This window comes from Spea bombifrons, chromosome 6 (genome assembly GCF_027358695.1).
Source record: "Spea bombifrons isolate aSpeBom1 chromosome 6, aSpeBom1.2.pri, whole genome shotgun sequence".
Classification (NCBI taxonomy): Eukaryota; Metazoa; Chordata; class Amphibia; order Anura; family Pelobatidae; genus Spea; species Spea bombifrons.
The window spans coordinates 25338807-25364874 of record NC_071092.1 but is presented as its reverse complement, the minus strand read 5'-3'; the positions used below and the strand labels follow the sequence as shown (position 1 = coordinate 25364874).

The following is a 26068-nucleotide window of genomic DNA, read 5'->3' as shown; positions in this document are numbered from 1 at the left end:
GGGTTCTTTTCTGTGTTCGTACACACACCAGGACAGGCTCTGCCACACCAACACCCAAACACACCCCCCAGGACAGGCTCTGCCACACCGACACTCAAACACACACCCCAGGACAGGCTCTGCCACAATGACACCCGAACACACACACTAGGACAGGCTCTGCCACACTGACACCCAGACACACACATCAGGACATGCTCTGCCACACCGACACCCAAACACATACACCAGGACAAGCTCTGTCACACTGACACCCAAACACACACACCAGGACAGGCTCTGTCACACCAACACCCATACACACACACACCAGGACAGGCTCTGTCACACCAACACCCATACACAAACACACCAGGACAGGCTCTGCTACACTGACACCCACACACACATACACCAGGACAGGCTCTGCCACACCGACACCCAAACACACACACCAGGACAGGCCCTGCACACCGACACCCAAACACACACACAACAGGACAGGCTCTGCCACACTGACACACAAACACAAACACCAGGACAGGCTCTGCCACACTGACACCCGCATCCGGAGGGTTTCCACGGACGGTTTCACTTTGGTATTGATTTATGTGATGGTCGCTGCCCCCAAAACAACCTGCCTGTGGCATCTTTGCCCCCAAAACAACCTGCCTGTGGCATCTTTGCCCCCAAAACAGCTTGCCTGTGGCATCTTTGCCCCCCCTTACACATCCATACTATCACACACACATATTCATTCACTCGTTCACAAATATTTATTCACTAATTCACAGATTCATTCATACATTAATACTCATTAATTCCCTCATTCAGATACCCATTTACATATACTCATTCATAAACATTCACTCACTCACTCAATCTCACATACTCCTTCATACAGTCCGGTCCTGACTGGCCCTATTTTAAGGTAGGGGCCTGGAGCTGCAGCTCCATCAGCCCCTAAGTCAATCCGGCCCTGCCGCCGCCCGGCCCACAGGGCATTTGCCCGATGGCCAGTCCGGGCCTGGTTCACAGTGTCAAAAGCAGTAGAAATGTCCAGCAGGACATGAGCCCCTGAGTAGGTTATTAGTAACTTTAGTAAGGGGTGGTCTTAGTGGAATGTCAAGAGCAGAATTCAGGTTGAAGAGAGTCAAGTGCCTCTGTAGGGTTCAGAGTGTCCCGCGCAGTAGTTTGGGAGATCTCGCCTCACCTCGATCGTTTCTCAGCCTTGGGGTACAGTTCTGTTACTTGTACTGTTTTACATATATTTACTCATTTCTCATTATGATTCTCATTTACGCTGCAATGGCTGTCACTATGTATCCATGATCTGGCAATGTACAACATTCCTTGCACAGCTCTATTACATGCATATTTTGATCTGATTTATCTGTGTATGTCTTTAATGCTCATCTGGATGTATCTTGCTGTACCATTGTGACTATGCTTCATTGTATTATTATAAATAAATGAGACTTGATAAAAAAAAAGAAGAGTAAAAAGTTGGAGTAAAGACACTTAGTTGGGTGTATACAGGGAGGTTTTTTTAAAAAAATATTGGATGCATGATAGCATGCTTAAAGGAGGATAGGACAGGTCCAGAAGAGAAGAAAAGGTTGAAGATATAAGCTAGTATAGAGACAATAGTAGATTAGAGAGACTGGGTAAGGTGAGAAGGGATAGGATCAAAGGGGCATGTGGTTGGACAAGAGGAAAGAAGAAATGTGCAAACCTCATCTTCAGTGACAAGAGAGAATTGGTTTAATGTAGAAGAGGAAGGTGAGTTCAGTGTATGGGAGGATGCAGAGTCAAAGAGGGAGCAAGAGCAGCAGGAAGACTGTGAAGAAATTCCACACCTGGCAGTTTCAATTTTATTATTGAAGCATGTGGCAATAAGGTTAGTGGAAGGAGTAGTTAGAAGGGAATAACAAGTAATGAGGAAGCATTCATTGTTATGAGATAGGGAAGAGGTAAGTAGTGGCAGGGTATGTAGATAAGATTATTAAGGTTCCTAAAAGCTAGAGCTGCAGAGGAAAGGTAAGGGAGCAATAAAGGAGGCACAGGATTTGGTCAGATATCACCAGCTGGCAAAAGTACAAGAAGACAGAGGGAGAGAAGGTGGGGATAGGATTTGTGGAAACAAGATTACTGAGAGCTGGTAGTGGGAGAAGGGGGAGAGAGATATAGTGAAGGTGAAAAGTGTCTGGGATGAGAGAAGACAGTAGTGAGGGAGCAATAAAAATAAAGTGTGGTAGTGCTGGTGACTGGAGAGATAGAAAAGTTATATTGGCAATAACGGAAATTGCGAAACGCGACAATAGGATTGTGGACATGGTACTAGAAGAATAATGGTGATCGGAGTGAAAAGGTTGTGGAGAAAAATGGAGTGGGACAAACACAATAAACTAGTATGGTATCGGTTAATGATGGATCAGTGGAGCATTAAAGGCGTGCTTCCAAGTTCCTCTATAACATTAATTACATTATTAATATATGTGTGCCAAAAATGCTTTACCATTGGATGTGTTGCAATTCTACAATATGTACAATGTTGCTGCAAGATGATTTAGTACATTAATTTTTTCTCTTACCATTTACTATATTTCATGTTTTTTACACATGCCTGCACTGTATTGCATGTTGCAGTGACATACATTAGGCTACACTAGATTGCAGAGTGTGTATAGGACAACATGACAAAATAAATGTTGTAATTTACTATAATCCATATTAAAATTATTTTTTGCTTGTAGCTTTTTTGTTTAAGAATCATAGATTCCCCACCTTTCTGTTTGGCTTGGTATATTGCTAAGACAGGCTCTCTGCCATTTTTCTCTCCCCTCCCCCAGCCATTTTGCTGTATGTTACAGGATGAATGGGCCTTGTCAGGAAACAATTCCATGAGGTTCTGGCTGAGGAAGCTACAGCCTAATGTCCCGGTCCCAAGATGCATTATAATTAAAGGATGTCACACGTTGCTTGTCAGGGATAGTGCAATGCCGTAATTGGAGATGGAACACAATACTTCAGACATATCTCGATACATGTAAGATTGTCACAAATTATTAAATAGGAACCATGTATAAAAAGCAGTGTAAAAGTGGTGCCATCAACCATAGTTGCTCAACTTTTATCAAAGCTGCTTTTCATACATTGTGTCTGGAGAAGCAGTAGAAACATTCAGAATTCATGTGACCCATTATCATTCTCCACTGCTTATCACATAACAGGCCACTTTACAGATGTTTTGTGTTCCAACAGGGATATCCGTTATATCTGGGCTGCTGGTACTACCGGACGATTAATTTGGTAACCAAATCAGTAGACTTCCCTATCAGGATTAGCATAGAAACCACAGCCAGCAGATTATGCATCTGTAGCAGGGATTTAAGTATTGCTCTTTTATAACATCCTTTACAGTATGGTTGTGTTTATAGTTCAACATTCCAATCTTCACAGCATTCTTCTTAGCACGTTCTTGGAATCTACATGTATTTTATTGATACAGTTGGAGGTTAAAAGACAAGTTTCACAGACCACTAATGTGCATCATTTGTCCATCATAAAAACTAAGGTGTTTTCAGGAATTTTGTAATACTCCATTTTTGTTATCTATAGGACTTTTTTTTATTTTGTGGCACCTTATTTCCAAACCAATGAGTAGGTTATACACAAATAAAAAATAAAGAGTGAAGTCATCACAGGTTTTCAATAAGCAGTAAACATCTTGCTTAGTTAGATATTATTCTTCAACAGATGCTTTCACATTCTCCATATGTGAGAATACTTCTACAGCATATATCACTCTAGGACTAGTATGTTGTGTATGTATCATTTATGAGTTGATGATATTGTGTAAGAGTACTAATACCTTAATAGTTTAATATTATACACCACATGTTATAACCTACATCAGAATAAACCATTTTATGCAAACTTGGAATTCATATGGTTATGGATTTATACAAACAATAGACTAAGGTGGTGCAGTAGACATTGCATTATTTAGATTTCCGAACAGAAACTGCAATCTTTGAGTTTGGATTTCAATATTGTTGAATGGAGGCAGTGGCTGAGTGACAGACTTGATGCTCCTGGAGGGAGAAGCCAAATGGCAAATAATTTAGGTCAACTGTAAAAATGGTCAGAGCTGTGGCAACTGATATTTAATGTGTATAAGTGCAAGATAATGTACCTAGGGCTTAAAATCCCAAAGGCAAAGTAAATAATATTTGATACAGTCCTAACCTTAAGATGTGAGGAAAGGGATTTAGGGGTAATTTTTCCAGAGGACCTAAAGGTAGGTAGACCTTCAGTAGGTAGGTCTACAATGAAGCAGCAGGAAATGCTAGCAGAATGTTTAGCTGTATAGGGAGAAGTATTAGCAGTAGAAAGAAGTACACATTAGAGCCCTGCGCGGGACTGCTTTTTTAATCCCACTCCCGCCCGCTCCCGCTGTTTTTAATCCCGCTACCGCAATGTGGGTGTTCCGCTCCCGCCACATTTGTGGCCAATGACGCCCGCCTCCTTACCTGATTTCCCGCGCAGTCTCGCAAGGCTGCCCTCGAGTTGTTCCCTCACAGCGTCTCTTCTCTTGCTCCGCCCAGGAACAAGGACGGAGTCACGGGAAGTGACGTCACATCACGTTTTGTTCCTGGGCAGAGCAAGATAGGAGACACTGTAAGGGAGCAGCAAGAAGGCAGCCTTGCGGGACTGCGCGGGATTACCGGGACCGCGCGGGATTACGGGGACCCGCAGGTACAGTGCCTGACGGCCCGCTCCTGCCCGCAGCCCCAGCAAGACCGCCCGCGCTCGCAGTCCTCTAGTACACATACCATTTTACAGAGCACTGGTGAGATCTAAGTTTTGTGTACAGTACCGGAGACAGTATCTTTAGAAGAATATAGATAGTTTGGAAAGAGTTCAGAGAAGGGCTACTAAACTGGCTCATGTATTGCAGGATAATGTTAAACAATCTTAACATGTATAGACTGAAAGAAAGAAGTGACAGGGGGGAATATGATTTTTTTTTTAAATACATAAAGGGAATCAACAGTATTTCTAACTACCTCAACAGGAGGAAATAGTCTTAAATTAGAAGGACAATGGTTTAAAAGTAATATTAGGAAATATGCATCCAATACCCTCTCAGTAGAGGTTAATACAGTGAAGGAGTGTAAGCATGTATGGGACAGGCATATGGCTATCCTAGATATAAGATACGGCCAGGGACTAAGGAAAGTATTCAGATATTGGGCAGAATAGTTGGGCCGAATAGATCTGCTGACACATTCTATGTTTCCATTAAATGTATACATTGGGATGCTCCAACCCACCCTAGACTCCCATCTTTTATAAATGTGTCATCGCATAAACGGTTAGTGTGACACTGAGAAGGTGGGTCACTCCATCTTCTGACACTGTGGCACACTACAAAAAAGGATTTGTAATATCAGGGAGAGAATGAGTCCACGTGTCATTCTGTTTCAACATCATAAATCCGAAGGTGTACATCATGCTATGAAGTGAGTATCTCAATTTGGCACTACCTATATATCATTACATCTGCTGAGGTCTGAGACTAAAGAAGTCATTCATTGTGCTGGAAGTTTGACACTGCATATGTCATTCACATGTTGAGGGTCTGACACTGTATTTATGTCATTCAATATGTTGCCAGCCTGTCAATGTGCATAAATAATTCAATCTTAACCAGTGACACTATTTTTATTTTTTTAAGTGAAATAATCACCTTCTTTCAGTGAAACAAGGCAATGCTAGAAATACAGATTGCGCTCTCCTTGCAAACAACGCTGCTTGTCTAGCAACAGTTGTCAAAGGATCACTTCTAAACGATCTTGAGCATTTAGATAAATTTCATGTCCTGCCAATATCTATAACAATACTTAAACAAGCCAAAGAAGCTATCTATTAAATTAAGACTCTTTTTGATAAGAAGAAAAAAAACATTTATTTGTCACCAATGAGCATTAATAACTTCAGGACCAAAAGGTGCTGTTTTTTATATGTAACAGTATGCACCACTTCAACTTAATTGAACTTCAATCTAAGGGCTGAATTGTAATAAATTGATATTTATTTCAAGAGCATGTCGATCAACATGTTACACCAAGGATTTGAAGTTCTCCACTCTTTCATGGTACATATGGTAAAATGCCTTAGCCAGCGCCTGAAATGGTTGCTCGAAGTTTTCCAACTCCTTCTGCAAGAAAGTCAAGAAGCAGCAGGTCACACACAATCTTATGCATTTCATACAATCACATAGAGTAGAGACTCATGAGGAATAGGGGGGTCCTGTTTAACCAACAAAATCCCAGAATTAAAACATATACATTTTCTTATTAAATGGGACACTCCATCCATCATATGTAATTTAATGCATATTATAGCTGCATGGGTCCTTTAAATTTTTATAGTCTTCTTTTTGAAATGCATGGGGGGGGTTCTGCAGACCCCCCCCCACACACATATGCTTTCCCCCTTTTCTCACTCCTATGCTAGCCGCAATGCAGGAGATCGGGGCTTTCCTCTAAGCCAACCATGGAGGAGGATGACAATGGCAGCCAGAGGGCTGCAGTATCTGTCTCGGGTAAGGTTTTTTAAAGCTTTTTTTGTTTCTGAAGAATGCATTTTAAAGTACCCACATATTATTTTAATATGCATTCTTCTTTACAGAGGTGTCAGGGACAGGATACTGTAACTGAAATGTTAGCAATACCAATAGTGTGGTTATCTAGACATCTCACACAGTGTTCTGTGAAGTATTCACACTAAAAGCCTGCTCGTTTCCCATGATCAAGTACTGTTCGTAGAGAGCCTTGCAATAAGCTTTACATAGAATGTTATGTAAAATATATTAATAAATACAAAAAATATCAAATTAAAGTCAGTTTGCTGTTATCACCTCATTCATTAGCAATGTGAGATGGGAAGGAACTGATACTTTAAAGAACTGTTATCCTCCAACTGCATGGAAACCATATCTTACTGGCAAAAATGTATTGGGTTTTATTTTTCTTATTAATCAAAGTATGGTTTCTAAATGTAAGCAGTCAATAGCTACATTAAGCAATTAAAGAAATATCATCCTTGATCTACAGTGTACATACATTTTGGGGTTTGGCTTGGATTCTAAACTACTTTTACCATACAGCAGATGTTTATTCTCGAACTTTCGTTGCTTGACTAAAATCTCCATTATCCTACTTTGGAAGAGGTTGGCATTCTAAAAAGACCTATTAAAGAATGTACGCTTATAGGAAGTTGCACCTTCAAGACTGTAATCTCACAAGTCCTTATTTATTGTATTAGATCTTTGTTAATAATACTAATATTACACAATATACATCTAAAACCATTACCACAGAAGTCTCGAAATACTCCAAACCATGTTTCATTGCCAATTCCTGAGCCTCTGTCTTTGTCACGGTTCTGCAGGCAGACAGATCGGTTTTGTTACCCACTAGCACCCCTAACAGTGAAACAAAACAGAAATCAATTTCAAATAAACAGAAAGGCAAAAAGGGTCTGAAAAGTAATGACATTGAGTATAGCTATGGGGAACAATAGAGATAATGAGGGAAATCTTGGGGAGGAAAACGTATATAATGATATGGAAAAGAATGAGGGAGAAAGCTTCAACAACTGTCATAAAGAACAGATCTAAATAGAGCTGAAAACATAGAAGGGAGCAAAATTAACCTAAGAGAGTGAAAGATTTACTTCAGCATAAAGAACAGCAGGAGATGTGTTTAGAAAAAGTAATAAAGGATGCAAAAAAATAAAACAGACATGTAGAAAATTAGAAGAATGAAACAGGAAATAGACAGAATCTGAAATACAGATAAGCAGGCTGTGAAGTGGTTTCCTTGCACTGCGGTACATTGCACTGTACGTGTATATGAATGAAGCACACATGTTTAAACCAGTGGGGAGCTACAGGAAGAAGGAAAGAGTCCTAAGACACGGTCAGGTATTATAGTACAGTCGGGGTTGCCACCTCAGTAAGAGGTAAAGCGCAAAAGCAAGAAAAGAAAAGTGCCACGGCTGTGTGTGGGCCATAAGTCAAGAATACTTCTCTGTCACCAACCAGGTACATGAGGGGTGGAGGTCTTGGTCTTTACTTTCTGCAACCACTTAATGCAGTTACTGAAGGAGATCTCATTTGTGATGTCAAACACTACACAAAGAACACCAGGCTGGTCCCACTAAAGGCAAGAAAATATGAGTTATCCAAAGAGCGTGTTATTATTTGAGAGAGGGCTTCATGAGGAGTAGTAGTAGTGGAAGTAGTTGTAGGAAGGAACCAGGTCTGATCAGTATAATGGGTGGCCAATCTTTAGCAAGGTACTAATCCCATGATACGACAAAACAAATGGCTACATATGGCACCCAGTAGCGTTCCCACTTCCATTGCCCTATGTTCGACTTAATGGTGCTGGTCTACTCAGAACATTAATTGTATGTTAAGCAAATAAATCTAAGCCGACCAGTCAATGTTATTATTTCATCTGGACAATTTAAAAACACAAACTTTTAAGAAGCTTTTTCTGTGTCACATGACAATTAAGGGGTCCTGGCAAAAGGCAAAAAGTGTTCCAGGAAACGTCTTGGCATTTAAAGGTAATAAGAATATATGTTTCTAACAAAAGTGTTAAAATCAGTAGAGTAGGTCTGAACAGCACCTCTAGTACAAGACAAAAACAGAAATTATGGAATGAAGAGATATCTCTAGGCTTTCGGGTTAAAAAAAAAAAGTTTTCAGAACAAAATTACTTCCATTCTCAGAGCATTCAAATGAGCAAATTGCATATTCATGCAGTGTTAAACATCATCAGTTATGTAATTGTCATGCAAATGACCAATTATCTTCTCAGTATAAATTCATCCGGTATATACAGTACTTGGACAAGGATTCGGAAGCTGTACTTATCACCAAAATGTGTCTCCCATTCAATGTTGGGGTTAAGACCATATTACAATACTGCAAGTAAGACTTATTTAAATGGTAATGTTATTGAACGGATACCAAACGCCAAAACATGATACAACAATGCATTTTTTTTTTAATAACAATTATGTTATCCCAAATACATCATAGCAAATAAATATGCTTATACTAAAAACAGAATTGTTCACTAAAATGATTGTGACAAGAGGGACAAAGAGGAGACCAAATAGTTGATACTAAGTGCGTCCGATATCAGTTTGTTCTTACTCAGAAAAAGCACAATAGTGCTTCCTTGTTCAATTTTCAGACCTAGAACATACACTACTGTTCAAAAGTTTGGAGTCACTAAGAAATTTCTCACATTTTTTGTTCATTAAAATAACATGAAATGGATCAGAAATACAGTGCAGAGGTTGTTAATGTCGTAAATGACTATTGTAGCTGGAAACGGCTGATTTTTAATGGAATATCTTTATCGGCGTATAGAGGCCCTTGTTCAGCAACCATCACTCCGGTGTTCCAATGGCACATTGTGTTTTCTAATCCAGGTTTAAGTTTATAAGGCTAATTGATGATTAGAAAACAATTTTGCAATCATGTTACACAGCTAGAAAGGTCCTTGTTTTCCATGAAAACAGCTAAGCAGCTCAAAACTTTCGAACGGTAGTGTACAATTAAATAAAGTAATTTCCTTTTGATCGCATGCTTTATGTTCAGGAAAATAAAGGCTTTTTGTATTGCTGCAAAAAAAAGATGCCATTTCTGTAAAGTTCTTTCAGTGTTGTGGCAAAGGTGCCTCAACAAGGTTTGAAAATGTGGGATAAACTTGTTCTTGGACCAGGTAGGACACTTAGCAAAAAAAATATATTGGATGTGTTTGGTCAATGGGAACGGAATGTATAAGAAATATTATCTGCGTGGTTTGAATATATATAAGTGAACTGGATGCAGACCCAGTTGCAGGTCATTCTGTCACAATAAGTATAGTAAGTATCAACCTACAATATAATTCAGGTGGCTTTTGGTACCTTGAGACCCGGAGCAATCTTGCCATTTTTGCCATATGTCAATTCAACTATTTTTCCTCTTTACTGTGAATAGTGTACCCATGCAAACTATATACATTGTACAATATATATACAGTATCTCACAACCCTCACATTTTTGTAAATATTTTATTATATGTTTTCATGTGACAACACTGAAGAAATCACTCTGCCTCAATGTAAAGTAGTGAGTGTACAGCCTGTACATATAACAGTGTACATTTGCTGTCCCCTCAAAATAACTCAACACACAGCCATTAATGTCTACACCTTGGCGACAAAGTGAGTACACCCCTAAGGTGGAAACGTCCAAATTGGGCCCAAAGTGTCAATATTTTGTGTGGCCACCATTATTTTCCAGCACTGCCTTAACCTTCTTGGGCATGAAGTTCACCAGCGCTTCACAGGTTGCCACTGGAGTCTTCCACTCCTCCATGACCACATCACGGAGCTGGTGGATGTTAGAGACCTTGCGCTCCCCCACCTTCCGTTTGAGAATGCCCCATAGATGCTCAATAGGGTTAAGGTCTGGAGACATGCCTGGCAAGTCCATCAACTTTACCCTCAGCTTCTTTAGCAAGGCAGTGGTCGTTTTAGAGGTGTGTTTGGGGTCGTTATGTTGGAATACTGCCCTGCGGCCCAGTCTCCGAAGGTAGGGGATCATGCTCTGCTTTAGGATGTCACAGTACATGTTGGCATTAATGGTTCCTCAATGAACTGTAGCTCCTCAGTGCCGGCAGCACTCATGAAGGCCCAAACAATGACACTCTCACCACCATGCTTGACTGTAGGCAAGACACACTTGTCTTTGTACTCCTCACCTGGTTACCGCCACACACGCTTGACACCATCTGAAACAAATAAGTTTATCTTGGTCTCATCGGACCGCAGCGCATGGTTCCAGTAATCCATGTCCTTAGTCTGCTTGTTTTCAGCAAACTGTTTGCGGGCTTTCTAGTACATCATCTTTAGAAGAGGCTTCCTTCTGGGACGACAGCCATGCAGACCAATTTGATGCAGTGTGCTGCGTATGATCTGAGCACTGACAGGCTGACCCCCCACCCCTTCAGCAGCAATGCTGGGAGCACTCGTACGTCTATTTCCCAAAGACAACCTCTGGATATGACGCTGAGCACATGCACACAACTTCTTTGGTTGACCATGGCGAGGCCTGTGCTGAGTGGGACCTGTCCTGTGAAACCGCTGTATGGTCTTGCCCACCGTGCTGCAGCTCAGTTTCAGGGTCTTGGCAATCTTCTTATAGCCTAGGCCATCTTTATATAGAGCAACAGTTCTTTTTTCAGATCCTCAGAGAGTTCTTTGCCATGAGGTGCCATGTTGAACTTCCAGTGATCAGTATGAGACAGTGTGAGAGCGATAATACCAAATTTAACACACCTGCTCCCCATTCACACCTGAGACCTTGTAACACTAACGAGTCACATGAGACCAGGGAGGGGAAATGGCTAATTGGGCCCAATTTGGACATTTTCACTTAGGGGTGTACTCACTTTTGTCGCCAAAGTTTAGACATTAATGGCTGTGTGTTGGCTGTGTGTTGTTATACAGGCTGTACATGCACTACTTTACATTGTAGCAGAGTGTCATTTCTTCAGTGTTGTCACATGAAAAGATATAAAATATTTACAAAAACGTGAGGGGTGTACTCACTTTTGTGAGAAACCGTAGCTTCCTTTTAATACCATAGTTATATGATTAGCTAAAAATAGAAACCCCTCCAAATTTGTTGTATACTTTCTTCTCAGAATCCTTACAAAATTACAGAAAGAAACACTAAAAAATGTAACAAATAAAATGTCCCGATTTCGGAAATACCCTACATGCATACGTTTTTTGGTTTTCTGGACATTATAGGGCACAAGTTGGAAAATGCCAGTATATTGGGTTGTAGGGTGTTTTGCTGGGCCTTTACTATATGTGATGCATTTTAGCAGTCTGGATGTGCCAGTACGCCCATAGGGGATTAAAGGGGTTAACATTACTGAGATAATAACAATTCACAAACATCCTTCTCAAGGAGTTTACAGCAATTTTCAATAGAGTTGTATTACAAATAGAGTGGTAAAGAATGAAAGATAATTTTAACTATAGAACAATAGGAAGAAAGAAAGACGCACATTGTTACTTGAATACTTCATGAGTGATTTCCATTAACATGCTTCTAGACGAGATGCTGCAAGTCATACTCTAACAAAGAAGTTGTTATTTTAACCAATTTGGGATTATTTTTATAGAGACAATAGAAGAAAGTGGGCTTACCAACATCTCTGTCATGTCGTAAAACATTGCTTTGCCAGGAGTGTCACAGAGAAACAGTTCCTACAGGGGAAAATTGTAATATGATATACCTTACATATCAGCAGCACAGACCAATTTTTTTTTTATTGATTATACTGAATCCACAGGTTAAGAAGAAGAAGAGTTTAGGTTTCACTTGATTCACCCCTGAACACTGTTTTAAAGGGCAAATTGGTAACAGAAAAGAAGGACTAGTGTTAATTACCCAGGATTTAAAAATAAGCAGGTATTGCAGCGAAGCATCCGAGAACAGAAAGCAGGGTGTCGGGTTATATAGCTAGATGCATTAATTGCAGGAAGACAGCCATGGTTCTGCCGCTTTACAGATCTCTGGTCAGACGTCACCTATTGTGTACAGCTCTAGAGACTCCATTTCCAGAAGGATATTGACATATTGGATAGAGTTCAGAGGGTGGCTACCAAAATAGTGAATGGTTTGCAGGATAAAAAATATCAGGAAAGATTAAGGGGTCTCATATGCACAGACTGGAGGAGGAAAGAGAAATGGGATGTGTGATAGAAACATTTAAATACTTACAGTGTTTTAACAAAGTAAAGGAGGGAAGTTTATTTCAGACGGAGGGGAAATGTTAGAACAATAAGTCATCAACTAGATGTTCAGAGGCTAGATGTAACATAAGGAAACTTTACTGAGAGGGTTATAGATAAATGGAACCCAGCAGAAGTGGTGGAGGCTAATAAAGTAATGGAATTTAAACATGCATGTATCTTGAATCTAAGGCAAGACCAAGGGCTGATTAAGGTCTTTACATCAGGAAAAGTGGGCAGACTAAATGGGCTGAATTGCACAATTCTACGTTGCAGGCATGTTCATTTTCATGAAGCAAACTCCCTGTAATGCCAGCGGGGGTATTTTCACAGAGAAATGCTGCATGGTAACTCGAGAGTCAGGATCGAGGTGGAAACAGTGCAGGTTATCTACACATGCATAGCCATTGGGAGTTCACACGCATGCACACTGCCAGGTGAAACACAGGACAGCTTAATTTTTGTAATGGACACAAAAGACTGGAGTTTCAGTGCGATTAAAAAGTGGAAAAAAACCCAAACAAAAGAAAACTGTTTCCAGTACTCAGAAGCATGCATGGGCTTCAGTATTTTGTAAGAAAAGAAAGATGGCAATTTTTACGCTTTTACTCCTTTCCATAGCAAAAAAAGAAATATTTTAGGGTTTAGTTGCATGGATATAAATAAAACCACTGGGAAAAATACAAGGAAATAATTGGATGGTAGCTGGTCGGTTTATCCCCCCTTCCCTTTGCTAGAAGCACCAATCAATAACAGACTAATACCTGGCTAACTCACACATCAACGTACTTAGCCAGGACAGAAGCCGATGGCTGTTTTATCAGAAGGCAACGAGAAAACAAAGTCAGATCAGAGCAGGGGAAAACAATTTATCCTGGCAATTTGTCCATTACATTTGTTTTTAATGCGTTTGTATAACTCGTACTGTGCTTATACTTGAATAAAATTACAAGTAGTTTGTTTTAAATAAATTACCCTTTTCTGATTGCACAATTTTGGAGGTTTTTTTTTTTACTACCAGGCTGCTACAGCTTCCTGCTTGCAAAAGAAAGAGTGGGCATCCCCCGTAATCATTTTTAAGAAATCAATCACTTACCACACTGTCGCCTGTATCTGGAATAAGGACAGTTTTCATCACAACATCCATGCTTGTGGTCTGCAGGAGACGGGTGATAAGGTCAGCTGCTGGCCACGCCATAAGGATGTGGCAAAGGTATGCAAAATTGACATGGAAGCTTAACAGTAGAGGGGCCTTCATAAAGTCAATGACATCTGAAACTATTTTAAAGCAAGCGCTACACATCTAAAACATTACACAAACATCACAGTGAGAAATATTTGAGTTGTTTCTAAAAATTCACTATGAATGTCATAACATGTTGGTCTTTACATTGTTTTCCTTTCGTAACATGTTTTACTTCCACTGTAATATGTTATGGACAAACGTGATAGGATTCTAGATAACAACATAGCCCTGGGCTCAACAAATCCCGGGCGCCTAGTCCGTATGCCTGGTACTTGTGTATCAGGCCCAGCCACCTCCCTTGGCTACAGGGGGATGCTAAGGCAAGTACCGCAGGCACACAGCACCCAGAAGGCATTGGCAGACAACTTGCACGCAATGCAGACAGGTCTGAGGAAATAAGAGGGCGAATGTTTATGTGTCTGCTATAGTTTAGAGTCGGTCTGTATGTATATGTAGAGCTGGAGTCAGAGTTTGTGTAATGGACTGTAGCATCAGTTTATGTGTATGCATAGTGTCAGAGTCAGTGTTTTGTAAATATATATGAATAGTGTGTGTACAGTGCTAGAGTCGGTGTGTATTGGTGTATGTTGTTGGATAGGGTGTGCATGCGTATAAGAGTGTGGTGTTAATGTGCATGAGCATATGGTGTGTGTTGCTCTGTGACTGTATGTCAGCATATAGTGTGTGTATTAGTGTATGGTGTTAGCATGCATGTGCATTACTGTCTGTTAATGTATGGTGTATGCTAGTTATAATTTGTTTAGCAATTAATATTTATCAATTTATTAGTAGCTTGATTTACTAATAGTTTAATGTATTGATTTATCAGTTTATTAAAAATCACTAATTTATAAATCCTTTATTAAAGGGAATATCATTAATATCTATTTGACACATATTACATGTATTGATCAATAATAGATATATATCAAGGGAAAATATGATGGTGGAGGATTGCCTTAGAAGACAGAAGGGAGAGGGGAGATATGACCAAAACTTTAAATATATTAAAATAAAAACTTAATTGGGAAGGGGTGGGGGGTTGACTAGCTCCTACATTTTTTGGCTGGCTCCTAAATCTAAACCAAAATTTGTCGACCCCTGACATAGCCCATGAACATGTCATATTATATCACTGATATAGAAGAAGATGGGTCCCATACCATGGTGTAATTTTTCAAGAAATGACTGCCATTGCTCCGGAACAGCTGTATCAGCGCGCTCTTTCCTACAGACGAGTCACCTATGAACATACAGAACAGGATTGAACGCAATTTAATCATTCAGTATAATAAATGTGTCTTTCCTTCTACTCTGTAATGATATAGTTAATGATTAAAAAAGCAAACCCTTTTGAGTACCCTAATCCCTTCCAAAAATAATTCAAATATATATTCTATAGTGGGTAAAATTCCTCTCGTTCCTCCCAATGCTCCTCTTTCTTTTACTGATGTTTCAATATATTCAAGTAAATCACAGTATTATAGCCCTAAAAGTACAAGAATCTGTTCATTAACAGCAGAAGTGTTCATAAATTGAATATGTTAAATACATTCTTCTTCTTCTAGATGTCTCTCTCGGTTACACAAATAGCTATCATCAGATATCTATCGGTCCAGCAATGCCGTACAGAATACACGTACATTTGGCATCCTAGTCACGTATGGTGACTTTGAACAGAAGCTGAAAATTCATTGGCTTCCTACAACTTCCTCAACTATCAACTTTATGTTCTCAAATGACCTAGTCTGAATACCTAAATTCACAAAATCTTAAACCTCCTCAGCTGTTACAACTGCTATTTTTGTTCTCTAAGTGATTTTAGCCTGCAAGGTAATTAATGTCTACCATATACATACAGTATGTATCTGTCATATATTAAATAGATATAAAGCCATTAAACCCATGTTTTAGGGGCACAGTAAAATAAAGTAAAAAAAAAAAACAAACCAAATTCAATAGCAAAGGAAATCACATCAAAATTAAGCATTTACTTCCTGGATGACTACTAGATATTCAGTCTCCAGTGAAAAATAAGCCTCTTTCAGCTCTCTCTTTCTCAATGATGATTTGTTGTTCCTTAATACAGAGCAATACACTCTTTGGGGGTCTGCAATTATGGAGAGTCATTTGACCGCACTCTTGTCTGTTTAAAGGCACTCAGAGCTCACACACTCAAGACATGCAATTTTTTTACCAGCGTAATCACGTACCCTGTGGCGTGGCATTGTGCTCTTTATTCACAACATGATAATGTGTATAATCAGAGAGCTGCTACACAACGTGGCTTCATTCTCGGCCACTTTAGACCAATGAGTAGTTGTGATTTTGTGTCACCTAAAACAGAATGCCCTGACTATCACAGAGCTTCGAGCTCTGCCGTCATTCTCCTTAGGTGCACGGGATCATGTGGATTTAGAAAATTCCAGCTTTCAGCTGCAAAATACATGTTTACGATGCAGGTTATGGAGTTAAGCGTGAAGGGGTGAGGGAGTAATAGAAATCATTCAAAGAAAATATAGAAACACTGCTATCGACCGCACTTCAAGTAATTTAATATTTTATTATGATTACAATGATAGCGCATTGAATATTCAGTTATGTGCTTAAGCATATATACATCTCCCAAAGCAAAAAGTAAATGAAACTAATAAAGAAATTTGATCTCTGTATTTTCTCATTTGTGGAAAATGTATTAGGCCTGAGTCTGGATGAAAGTTTAAGAGAGTTGGCATCTTCTACTGTCACTCAAAATGATTCTGTGTATTCATGTCTTGTAAGAGACATCCAGCCTCAGTATTTCTTTTTAAGACGTAGAAGATGCCAACTCTCTTATGTCTACAGCTCTGATATGGGATTCAGGAGTCCTTGAAGAGTACGCCTTTAAGACATTATTGTCCTTTTCTCTCACATATTGTGTATTTTATAGATTAGTTTAGATGAACATTTAACTCATAGGCTTGTGCATTATTGATGGCGCTATATAAAACAATAATAATAATTGGTGAACAAAACATAATAAGCTAGAAGTCACTTAATGGTGTTTTTTGCATATAGTATAACATAATATTACACTATGGAAATATACAAAAAATGTGGAATCTTTAATTCCAGGAGCCCTTCTGCTACTATTGGTCAAGTGCTGTCATTGTTAAACCCTTAAGGACAAAACAGTTTTTTGTACCCTTTATGACAATGACAAAGTTATATATATTTTCACGACAAAAAATAACTTTCTTTTGATACCATTATTTTAATCACATCATATAATTTACTATAAAAACCATATAAAATATGGTGAAATTGTTTTGTGATTTTTATGAGAAAAACTGCTAACGAGATTCTAATATTTGTCCTGTGTTTAGAAATACCCCATGTTTCTATTTTTTTGCAAGTTATAGGGCAATAAGTATAAGCAGTATATTGCCATTTCAAAACCAGTCATTCTGTCCCCATGTGCTATTTGGGGCATCAGTTCAATTTACCTCCATCAAACCATATATGTTTGACACTCCAGGGTAATTCAGATGTTAGTAGTTTAACTCTTTCAATGCATTAATTCTACTACCAGCCTTTGTTAAACTTTGTTGTAGTAATTTTTCCCCCACACATATTTGATCTCAGGTCTCCAATATGTATTCAGCAACATCTCCTGAGTATAGTGATACTCATGGTTATTAGGTTGTTTGGGGCTAAAAGGCCATGCTTTTTTTTGGAATTTTGACATCTGGTCAATCTTTGAAACCTGCCAATTCAATTTTCCTTATCTAATCACACATTTTTGAAAACAAGACACTACATAGATATTTCAAATGCCAGTATTTTAACTCTGTATTTTGTGAAGCTATAGTGCTAATTTTAGGACTTGCTCATAAAAATAAACTAAACAAATTGTGAAGGTTAGACTACTGCACCTCTTGTTGGGTGTTCCCAGTCTGTAGTGGTCAGTGCCAGTTAAAAGTGGTCCAAGGAAGGAAAAGCGGAGAACTGGTCAAAGGGTCATGAGTGTCAAAGGCTCATTGAGGCACGTGAGTGTCAAAGGCTCATTGAGGCACGTGGGGGGCGAAGGCTAGTCCATGTGGTCAAATCCAACATGCAAGCTACTGTAGCTCAATGCTGCAAAAGTTAATACTGGTTCTCATAAAAAGATGTCAGAACACATGGTGCATTGCAGTTTGTTGCATATGGGCTGCGTAGCTGCAAACCAGCCAGGGTGCCCATGCTGACCCTTGTCCACTGCAAAAGCACCTACAATTGGCACGCGAGAACTGGACCACGGAGCAATGGAAGAAGGTGGGTGGCCTGGTCTGATGAATCATGTTTTCTTTTACATCATGTGGATGGCAGGGTGCGTGTCACTTACCTGGAGAGCACATGGCTCAAGGATGCATTCATGGAGGCCCAACCTCGCAATTTACAGGACTTAAAGGATCAGCTGCCAGATACCCCAGCACACCCTGATCAGTCTAGTGAAGTTGATGCCTAAACGGGTCAGGACTGTTTTGGTGGCACCGAAACAATATTAGGTAGGTGGCTATAAAGTCATGGCAGATCGGTATATCTATATATATAAAAATATTATATATATTTGGCCATTTTTTAAGTTTGTTGGAACTGGATGATTCCCCTGATGGTGACATTAGTGGGAAATAGTTTTTACATGTTGCCATATTTTTTAGGCTTTGTAACAATTTTTTTTGCTAATAGCATTGTGATTAGTAAGTTGGGCTCCATTGACTTTAATGGTTGAATGCAGTACCTGTATTTAACCTGCAGGGTGAGCTCAAAGATCTCTTTAGGGTCTGAATCTTGAGAGAGGCAAAATCCCTCATAATGGCACTTGTGACTTGTTCTCCTGAGGTACTTTGATCGCCTCCTAATTTCTTTTAAACAGGTGGCCAGATACATATTTAATATGGCGCACATTGACAGGGCCTCTGCTGCAGATTATGGCATTGCTGAATGCCTTGACGTCAAGGCATTACAGCAATACCGTTTGGGAGAAGAAAGCGATTGTAGCCAGGCAATGGAATATTTTTTATGCCATGACAGGCACTTCAATTGTAGTCAAGGGGTTAAAGGAGCTATTAGAAGAAAAACAACATAACAAAATTGTCTAAATCCCCATTACTGACTCATTCCAGCCCATGTCATCCATTTTATACTCTCTGTTGGAATACCAAGAGAAGAACAAAGAAAAAATACACACACTGGAGTACTAGGGATGTGAAAAGGGTGATTTTACTGGTGAATCTAATTTTTCATAGATTTTTTACTCATGGCTATAATAAAGCTATCAACTGAAATAGTCACTGTGAGCCTTTCAAAGCGACAGTAAAATGTTCTGGACACCTCTACTATAGAAGAATCAAATGAAAGTACTCTGTAAAGCACTTACCTGACACCAGACAGTAGGAGAAGCCCTGTTGCGAAACACCTTCTTCCTCAATGACTTAACATTTCTTGCAACTGATTGGCTGCTTGAAGCTGTCTATCAGTGGCAGGATGGTGCGCCCATTAAAATCAATGAGAAGATTTTACACATGTGCATTGAAGTCTAAACAGACCTCCTGTTCGGGGCATTTAGCAGAGGCACCGCTGGCGCTGACTAAAGGGGAGTATATCATTTGGCTAAATGCATCTCCCGAAGGGCATTTATCTGGGGCAGGGGAGCAGAAAGGGGTAAACTGATATGGGAGGATTCTTCAGAATCACTTTGTGGATTTGCAAAAGGACCACACAAAAATTTAAAGGGACCACACAACTTATGCGGTAAATTGCATATGATGGCTGGAGTGTCCATTTAAGATTTGTATTTTTTGCTTCCAGTAGCTCTGCAAGACCTGGCCCATGGAGGAAATCATGAAGTCTGATAAAAATGTTGAAATATATAGGCACTAAATTGTTCCATAATTACAGAAATTCTGAAATGGAGACACTGTACTGCAAGACGTATTTGTACATGCTAAGATTCACAAAACCCAATCCAATGAACGAAGACAATCCAATGAACGAAGCTTCATAGCCAGAAAAACCTGTCTCATTTAAACCTAATTGAAAAGCCTGTTGGCTACCATGAAGGCTAAACCTGTAAAAATGAACTGGTCAAAGTAATTCTTAACCCTTTATGACCAATGACTTCCCAGGAAGGTCACAAAAGAGATCATTTGTAAATGGTATGCAGCCAGGCAAACTTGTACTAACGTCCCGCTATCCAGCAGTGTCTAAACTGTAGCACATAATTGTTGGCTGCATCCCAGTGAGTATACGCATGACAACCATTATTGTGCAGATCTGATGCGTGTTCAGGAAGACTATTTAAACCTGCCTATGACTCAGAGTAGGTAAATTGCCGTTTTAGCTGGTTCCTATTACTTGCCCTTTATATTCCCATTAATGACATAATACTGATTGTTCATGATAGCGTGATATACGACTTTGATTATTTGAGAACACGACCTTGGCCTGATTTATAATTTATGCAAGAACCCTGTATTCATTTACTACTTTACCAAGGCTTTTGCTCGCTGATCTGGATGTACTAGTGTTGAATTTTGAAATTGTTCTGTATTATAGGTATTCAGTGCTCTAGAGATAAGTGATTGTCTAATCAAAACTGCACTAGTCAGCCACCTCATGGCTGTATATCTGCATAAAATCTTGTTAATCCCTCAAAAAGACCCAAATACCATCCAGAATGTCATCACCCCGCATAACATTAATTTCTCCTTTGTAGATTGCCAGTTTTTTTCCACTCACTATCTCATACCCAAATATCATACCTTCAAACAAATGCTTTTAAGTCATCACCATTTGCAAACAAAATCTTTACTATTTCTTGCCCCATGTACAGCATATCATACGGCTACCTACACTATATTCAATTCTCGCTCTCACAGCCTTTTCACTTTTCCCTAACCTTATCAAATTTCAGCAACTACCTGATCACGTACTTTTTATAGTAAGAGTAGAATTTGTAGATTAGAGATGTGCAATCACCATCTTCCTTCATGAAACACCTGGTTAACACAAATAATTTCTAAATCGTAATAGGTCTTTTCTATGGTGATCTCTGCCCTTCACATTTTGAGGGTAAGGTCTTCCAACTTTAAAATGGATGTTTTAACTTTCTTAGCCTACACTGAATTAATCCATATAGGGCTGGATTGGCATTGACAGTTTAAGGCCAGGGGCCGCCTGATGACGTAGGTGCTATCAACATCTGCAAATACTGTGCTGTGAGTGTGTGCCTCTGTCGGTTAGCATCCCACTGAATCCATATAATAACAATAAGTGTATATACATATCAAAGAGTCTTTATACTTCTACAACAGATGGCGCATTGAACCCCCCCCCAAAAAAAAAGTTTATTTTAACTTTACTGGCACTTTAAATCCCACCAAATGTATATACCACTTCCTGTTCCCTATATGATTATTGCTCCCTGTTAACATTTCTCTAACCGTCCTTAGGTTGCGGATTGGGTCACAAGGCATTTGCAAGTATTGAATGAGGAGATTGGAAGTTCCAGAACTTCCTGGTCCTGCCCCAGGCCTCTGAGCTGAACTAATCACCCTAGTCCAGGAGCCTCCAACATGCTGCCCGCAAGCCAAATGCGGCCCGCCGGACTTCGAGGTGCGTGAGCAGGGCCGGACAGGCCTCCGGAAGATTTTCCAGTGAGCTGGCCTGTCCGTGGGCTGGCACAGAGATGCCATTGCGGCTGCGAGTTGTAAATCGGCCGCGTGGCCGCCTCCGCTGGTCGCTTAATGATTTTGAAACGGATGCGATGTGGCGCTCAAAGGGGCGGGCTTACGTGGAAGAGTTCCTCGTGACGGGGAGAAGAGCATGTCGGAGGAGAGCAGTCTGCAGGGGAAGGAAGCCAGCAAAAAAGTATTAAAAAAAAAAAAAAGGTGGATTGGTGAACCCATATACAAAGGGGGGCTGCCTTGAGTCAACATTTAAATAATATCAAAAGGGGGTGACTGAGGGATATAAGCACACACCAGGGTGGTTGGGGCATCACATAAATCAATACAAAAAGGGGGTTGGTGGGTGGCTGTTTACAATATACATGGGTATGGGGGGCATTACATTAACCAGTACAAATGGGGTGGGGGCATTACATAAACATCAAAACACAAGGGTGTGGGGGCGTATATGCACAAAGGGAGCTGGCTGGGGACACAAATACACATGGAGCAATACACAAGGGTGTGGGGGGACTATAGTAATACCAAAGGGGAGCCTGGCTGGGGCATCAATACACAAGAGGCATACACACAAACAACAAAGCAGTGTGGAAAGCATTTTTTATGCTTTGTGTAGCTTAACCCATCCTGATGCAGGTGTGTGTGTTTTGTTGTCTGTGTGGCAAAGCCTGTCCTGGTGTGCGTGTCTGGGTGTCGGTGTGGCAGAGCCTGTCCTGCTGTGTGTGTCTGGGTGTCGGTGTGGCAGAGCCCGCCCTGGTGTGTGTTTGTGTGTCGGGGTGGCACAGCCTGTCCTGGTGTGTTTGTGTGTCGGGGTGGCACAGCCTTTCCTGCTGTGTGTGTTTTTGGGTGTCGGTGTGGCAGAACCTGTCCTGGTATGTGTGTGTTTGGGTGTCGGTGTGGCAGAGCCCGTCCTGGTGTGTCTCTGGTCATCTGTTTCCTGGCACTTTACTTTCTGTAGGAATATATTGAACTATTTAATTTTACTTATCTGGAGATAAAACACCCTCCTGAATTTGTAGTCGCTTCAGAGGACAAAACTTTCTAGGCCCAGAAATCAGTGAGAGGAAAAGTAAAAGTTTTGTGTTATTTACTCTATTTCAATCTGCGTATTTTATCAAAAAGAATCAGTGGTACTAAATTGTGGCTTCAGGCATCCTGTGTTTTATTACTTTTTTTTTTTAGTGTACTGATGGACTCCCAATCCCATCACATACGATTCTATCTTATACTATCTGCCTCGCACTGATGTAATCTTTATCCAGTACACATCAATGCCGAGGAGTAAAGATTCCATCTATTTTATTTCCATAAAAAGACCACCAAAATTCTCAGCACCAGGCCCATGATGTTCTAAATCTGGCTCTGCCCCAGTCAATCCAGCCTGTACTCACAGCCTGCTCCAGCCTTGTGCAGTTTTATTTGGCTAAACTTGTTTTAAATGGTTTGTGGACTGATTTTGTTTTGCTGTTTAAGTAATTTAGTATTGATAGAATGACATCTAAAAGTTGATCAAAAAAAAACTTTGTCAACTGCTTTTTTCTTTATTGCTAAATTAACCCTGTATTAATATGCTTTATAAACCTAAAAGGCCATATTTTCCCTCTGTAAAAAATAAGTGCGGCCCACGCACACATACTTTTCTGATGAAGTGGCCCACTGCAGAAAAAACTTGGACTAGTCCATTAGTAAAAAGCACAAACCATAGGTAGGTTTAATTAATGCACTTGGTTATAATAAAAGTTGTGACAGCAAGTTTGATACTGCAGTAGGATACTATACTGTATCTTATACATGTAAGATACAGTAGCATTTCACCACATACTGTGGAATTTGTTTCTGCTACATGATTAAAGAAAATAACTAGGATAAAATAGGATTTTTGCTTAACCCCTCCAGGACATAGACTGTACATGTACGGGCTCACAATGCATTGTCATCAATGGGTTTAAGGACAACCCTTTGTACTTCTTAAGGGGGTTAAGCTGTAAAACAGCATTTCAGCTTCCAAAATGATGTTCCATATTAGTGAGTAAGTCTGGTAAACTGCAATAAGTACTTTTGTATAACTGACTGGTAGGCAGAAATGCAATTTTATCAACAATTAAGGGGAATGCTGGGCCAAAAGCAGGAGCCAGGTAGCCATGACAACTAAAGTTTTACTGCTGGAAATGAACTCATTCTATTAATTTATATGGATCTGTATGAATTCATACATCCTTAAAAGGAACAAAATACCAGCTCACTAGTATTTATAAATATTACACAATTAGCATCATTACAAATAAGTTTCTTGCATTATTATTGTCTGCATAGGTGGCTCTGTCAAAAGGACAACAGTACAAACCACGTTTACAACGTTGAAAAGGGATAATAATTAGGGATGCACCGATATATCAGTGGGCGAAAAGTGCATTATCAGCAAAATGCTGAAATAAAAAAAAAGGCAGAAAATAACTGTCCGCAGGGGCCAGGCTGCTTTCCTGTGCGTTGGTCGCACAGTGTGCGAGCAGTGTCTCTTGTACCGTCCAGGAGAAGCAGGAACTCAGCGGAATGCACGTCACATGACTCTGCTCCGTTCTTTCTTCCCCTGGGGGCGGAACAAGAGAAGCGAGCAACACAGAGGGAAGCAGCAGTCTGCGAGTGAGAGATCTGCAGTTCAGGTAAGGGGGTGGGGGAGGGTTTATGAACAAGTATGCGTGATAAAGGGAATGAATATGAGTATGTAAATGAGCGAATGTTTGTGAATGAATGTGTGCATGTGATAGCATTGGTGTGTAAGTGTGTGTGTGTGGAGGGGGTAGCATGGCATCGGGAGGCTCTAATCACACTCCTATCATGCCTAGGTTCTAGCATGAACTGGCTATCTGGGCATGATAGGAGTGTGATCACTGTTAGCAATCATATATAATATTGTTATTGATTTTTTTTTTGTCCAATTTTGGTATTAAAAGTAAGTAACACACCAAAATTGGACAGAAAAAATCAATAACAATATTAATTATATGATCGTTAACAGCAATCACACTCCTGACATGCCCAGGCAACCAGTACATGCTAGAACCTAGCATGATAGGAGTGTGACAGCATGACAGGAGTGTGATTGCTAACAGCAAAGTCAGACAGTACATGCTGGAATTTGGGTATGTCAGGGCATGATATGAGTGTAATTGCTGTTAACAATTATATATATATTAATATTGTTATCGCATTTTTTTGTCCAATTTTGGTGTGTTACCTACTTTTGATAAAAGTTTGATTATTTATCTATTTTTTTAACGGAGGGGGGGTCATTTTCAGCCAAGTGAATTCTGAATTTTCGGTTTTGGTCCAAAATTTTCATTTCGGCGCATCCCAGAATAATCATTTTGAATTACGGGTAGATCAGACAAGCCAGGGCCTGTCTCAGTGCCAGCAAAGTAAGGGAACAATAACCTCAGAAAACACCTTGAATGCATTGGAGAAATGCACAAGAGAGCTATACCTACACCAGCATCCTAAATTCCAATGAAGAAGACATGGTTGGTACATGGTTGTGACAATGGGGCTTTCTGCCAGCGGTGCTATTTGGCCAATCACTGGCCCTGACGTAAGCACTTATTTCTTTTTTGTACAAGGGAGATCGCTTTGACTGGTCAATGACATATTCCTCACCTGCTCATTAATAAATGTAAAACAGAACATCCAAGAAAATCACGTTTAAGCTGGGGGGGGGGTAGCTACCACCATTAATATGGTTTGTTTTATTTTTTTAAGACATTTTAATTTCATAATACTGTAAAAGCAGTACATGGCACAATAGTAGTGTCCCAATTCACAATTTAGTCTCCCACTTCCCCGACAATCAGCTTTAGGGCGTCTCTCCATGGGGACACAGGGGAGAAACCTGGCTTTCCCCTGTGTCCTACTGGGGGAAGAATTAACATAAAAATACATATAAACCATAAATAATAAATTTACCGCCTCTATATAGCATGTAGCCAGCACCACTTTGACACTTCCTTCCCAAGACAGCTAAACAGTACTGTAAGACTAGTCTACAGGGAGGGTCTTTTGGCCACTCACCTGTCACTATGCACTTGGCAGACAGCTTCACCATGACGTCCCAAGCTCCTCTCAAAGAATACAGGCACAAGTAAACTTCTAGCCAACCGATAGTGTGTCCTGAAACAGCCAAGGCTTATGAAGTCAACAGTGCTTGTATAGTTCCCACGCTGACGTTCACAACGAATGGTTCCTACATGCCCTC

At 40.0% G+C, this 26068-nt stretch overlaps 1 protein-coding gene across 2 annotated transcripts; it reads right to left on the bottom strand.

Annotated features, from left to right (window-relative positions):
* Nucleotides 1-5927: 5927 nt before the first annotated feature.
* On the bottom strand, nucleotides 5928-26068 carry IFT27 (intraflagellar transport 27). 2 transcript variants are annotated; one of them, XM_053468686.1, is made up of 7 exons: nucleotides 25885-26068; nucleotides 15277-15356; nucleotides 13964-14023; nucleotides 12280-12339; nucleotides 8093-8210; nucleotides 7365-7474; nucleotides 5928-6205 (listed from the first exon to the last, which is right to left on the bottom strand). In XM_053468686.1, the coding sequence occupies exons 1-7, from the start codon at nucleotides 25916-25918 to the stop codon at nucleotides 6107-6109; spliced, it is 561 nt and encodes a 186-aa protein (XP_053324661.1). In that variant the 5' UTR covers nucleotides 25919-26068; the 3' UTR covers nucleotides 5928-6106. The 2 variants fall into 2 exon arrangements, with proteins under 2 accessions (XP_053324661.1, XP_053324660.1); XM_053468685.1 differs by lacking the exon at nucleotides 25885-26068 and having other exon boundaries at nucleotides 15277-15396.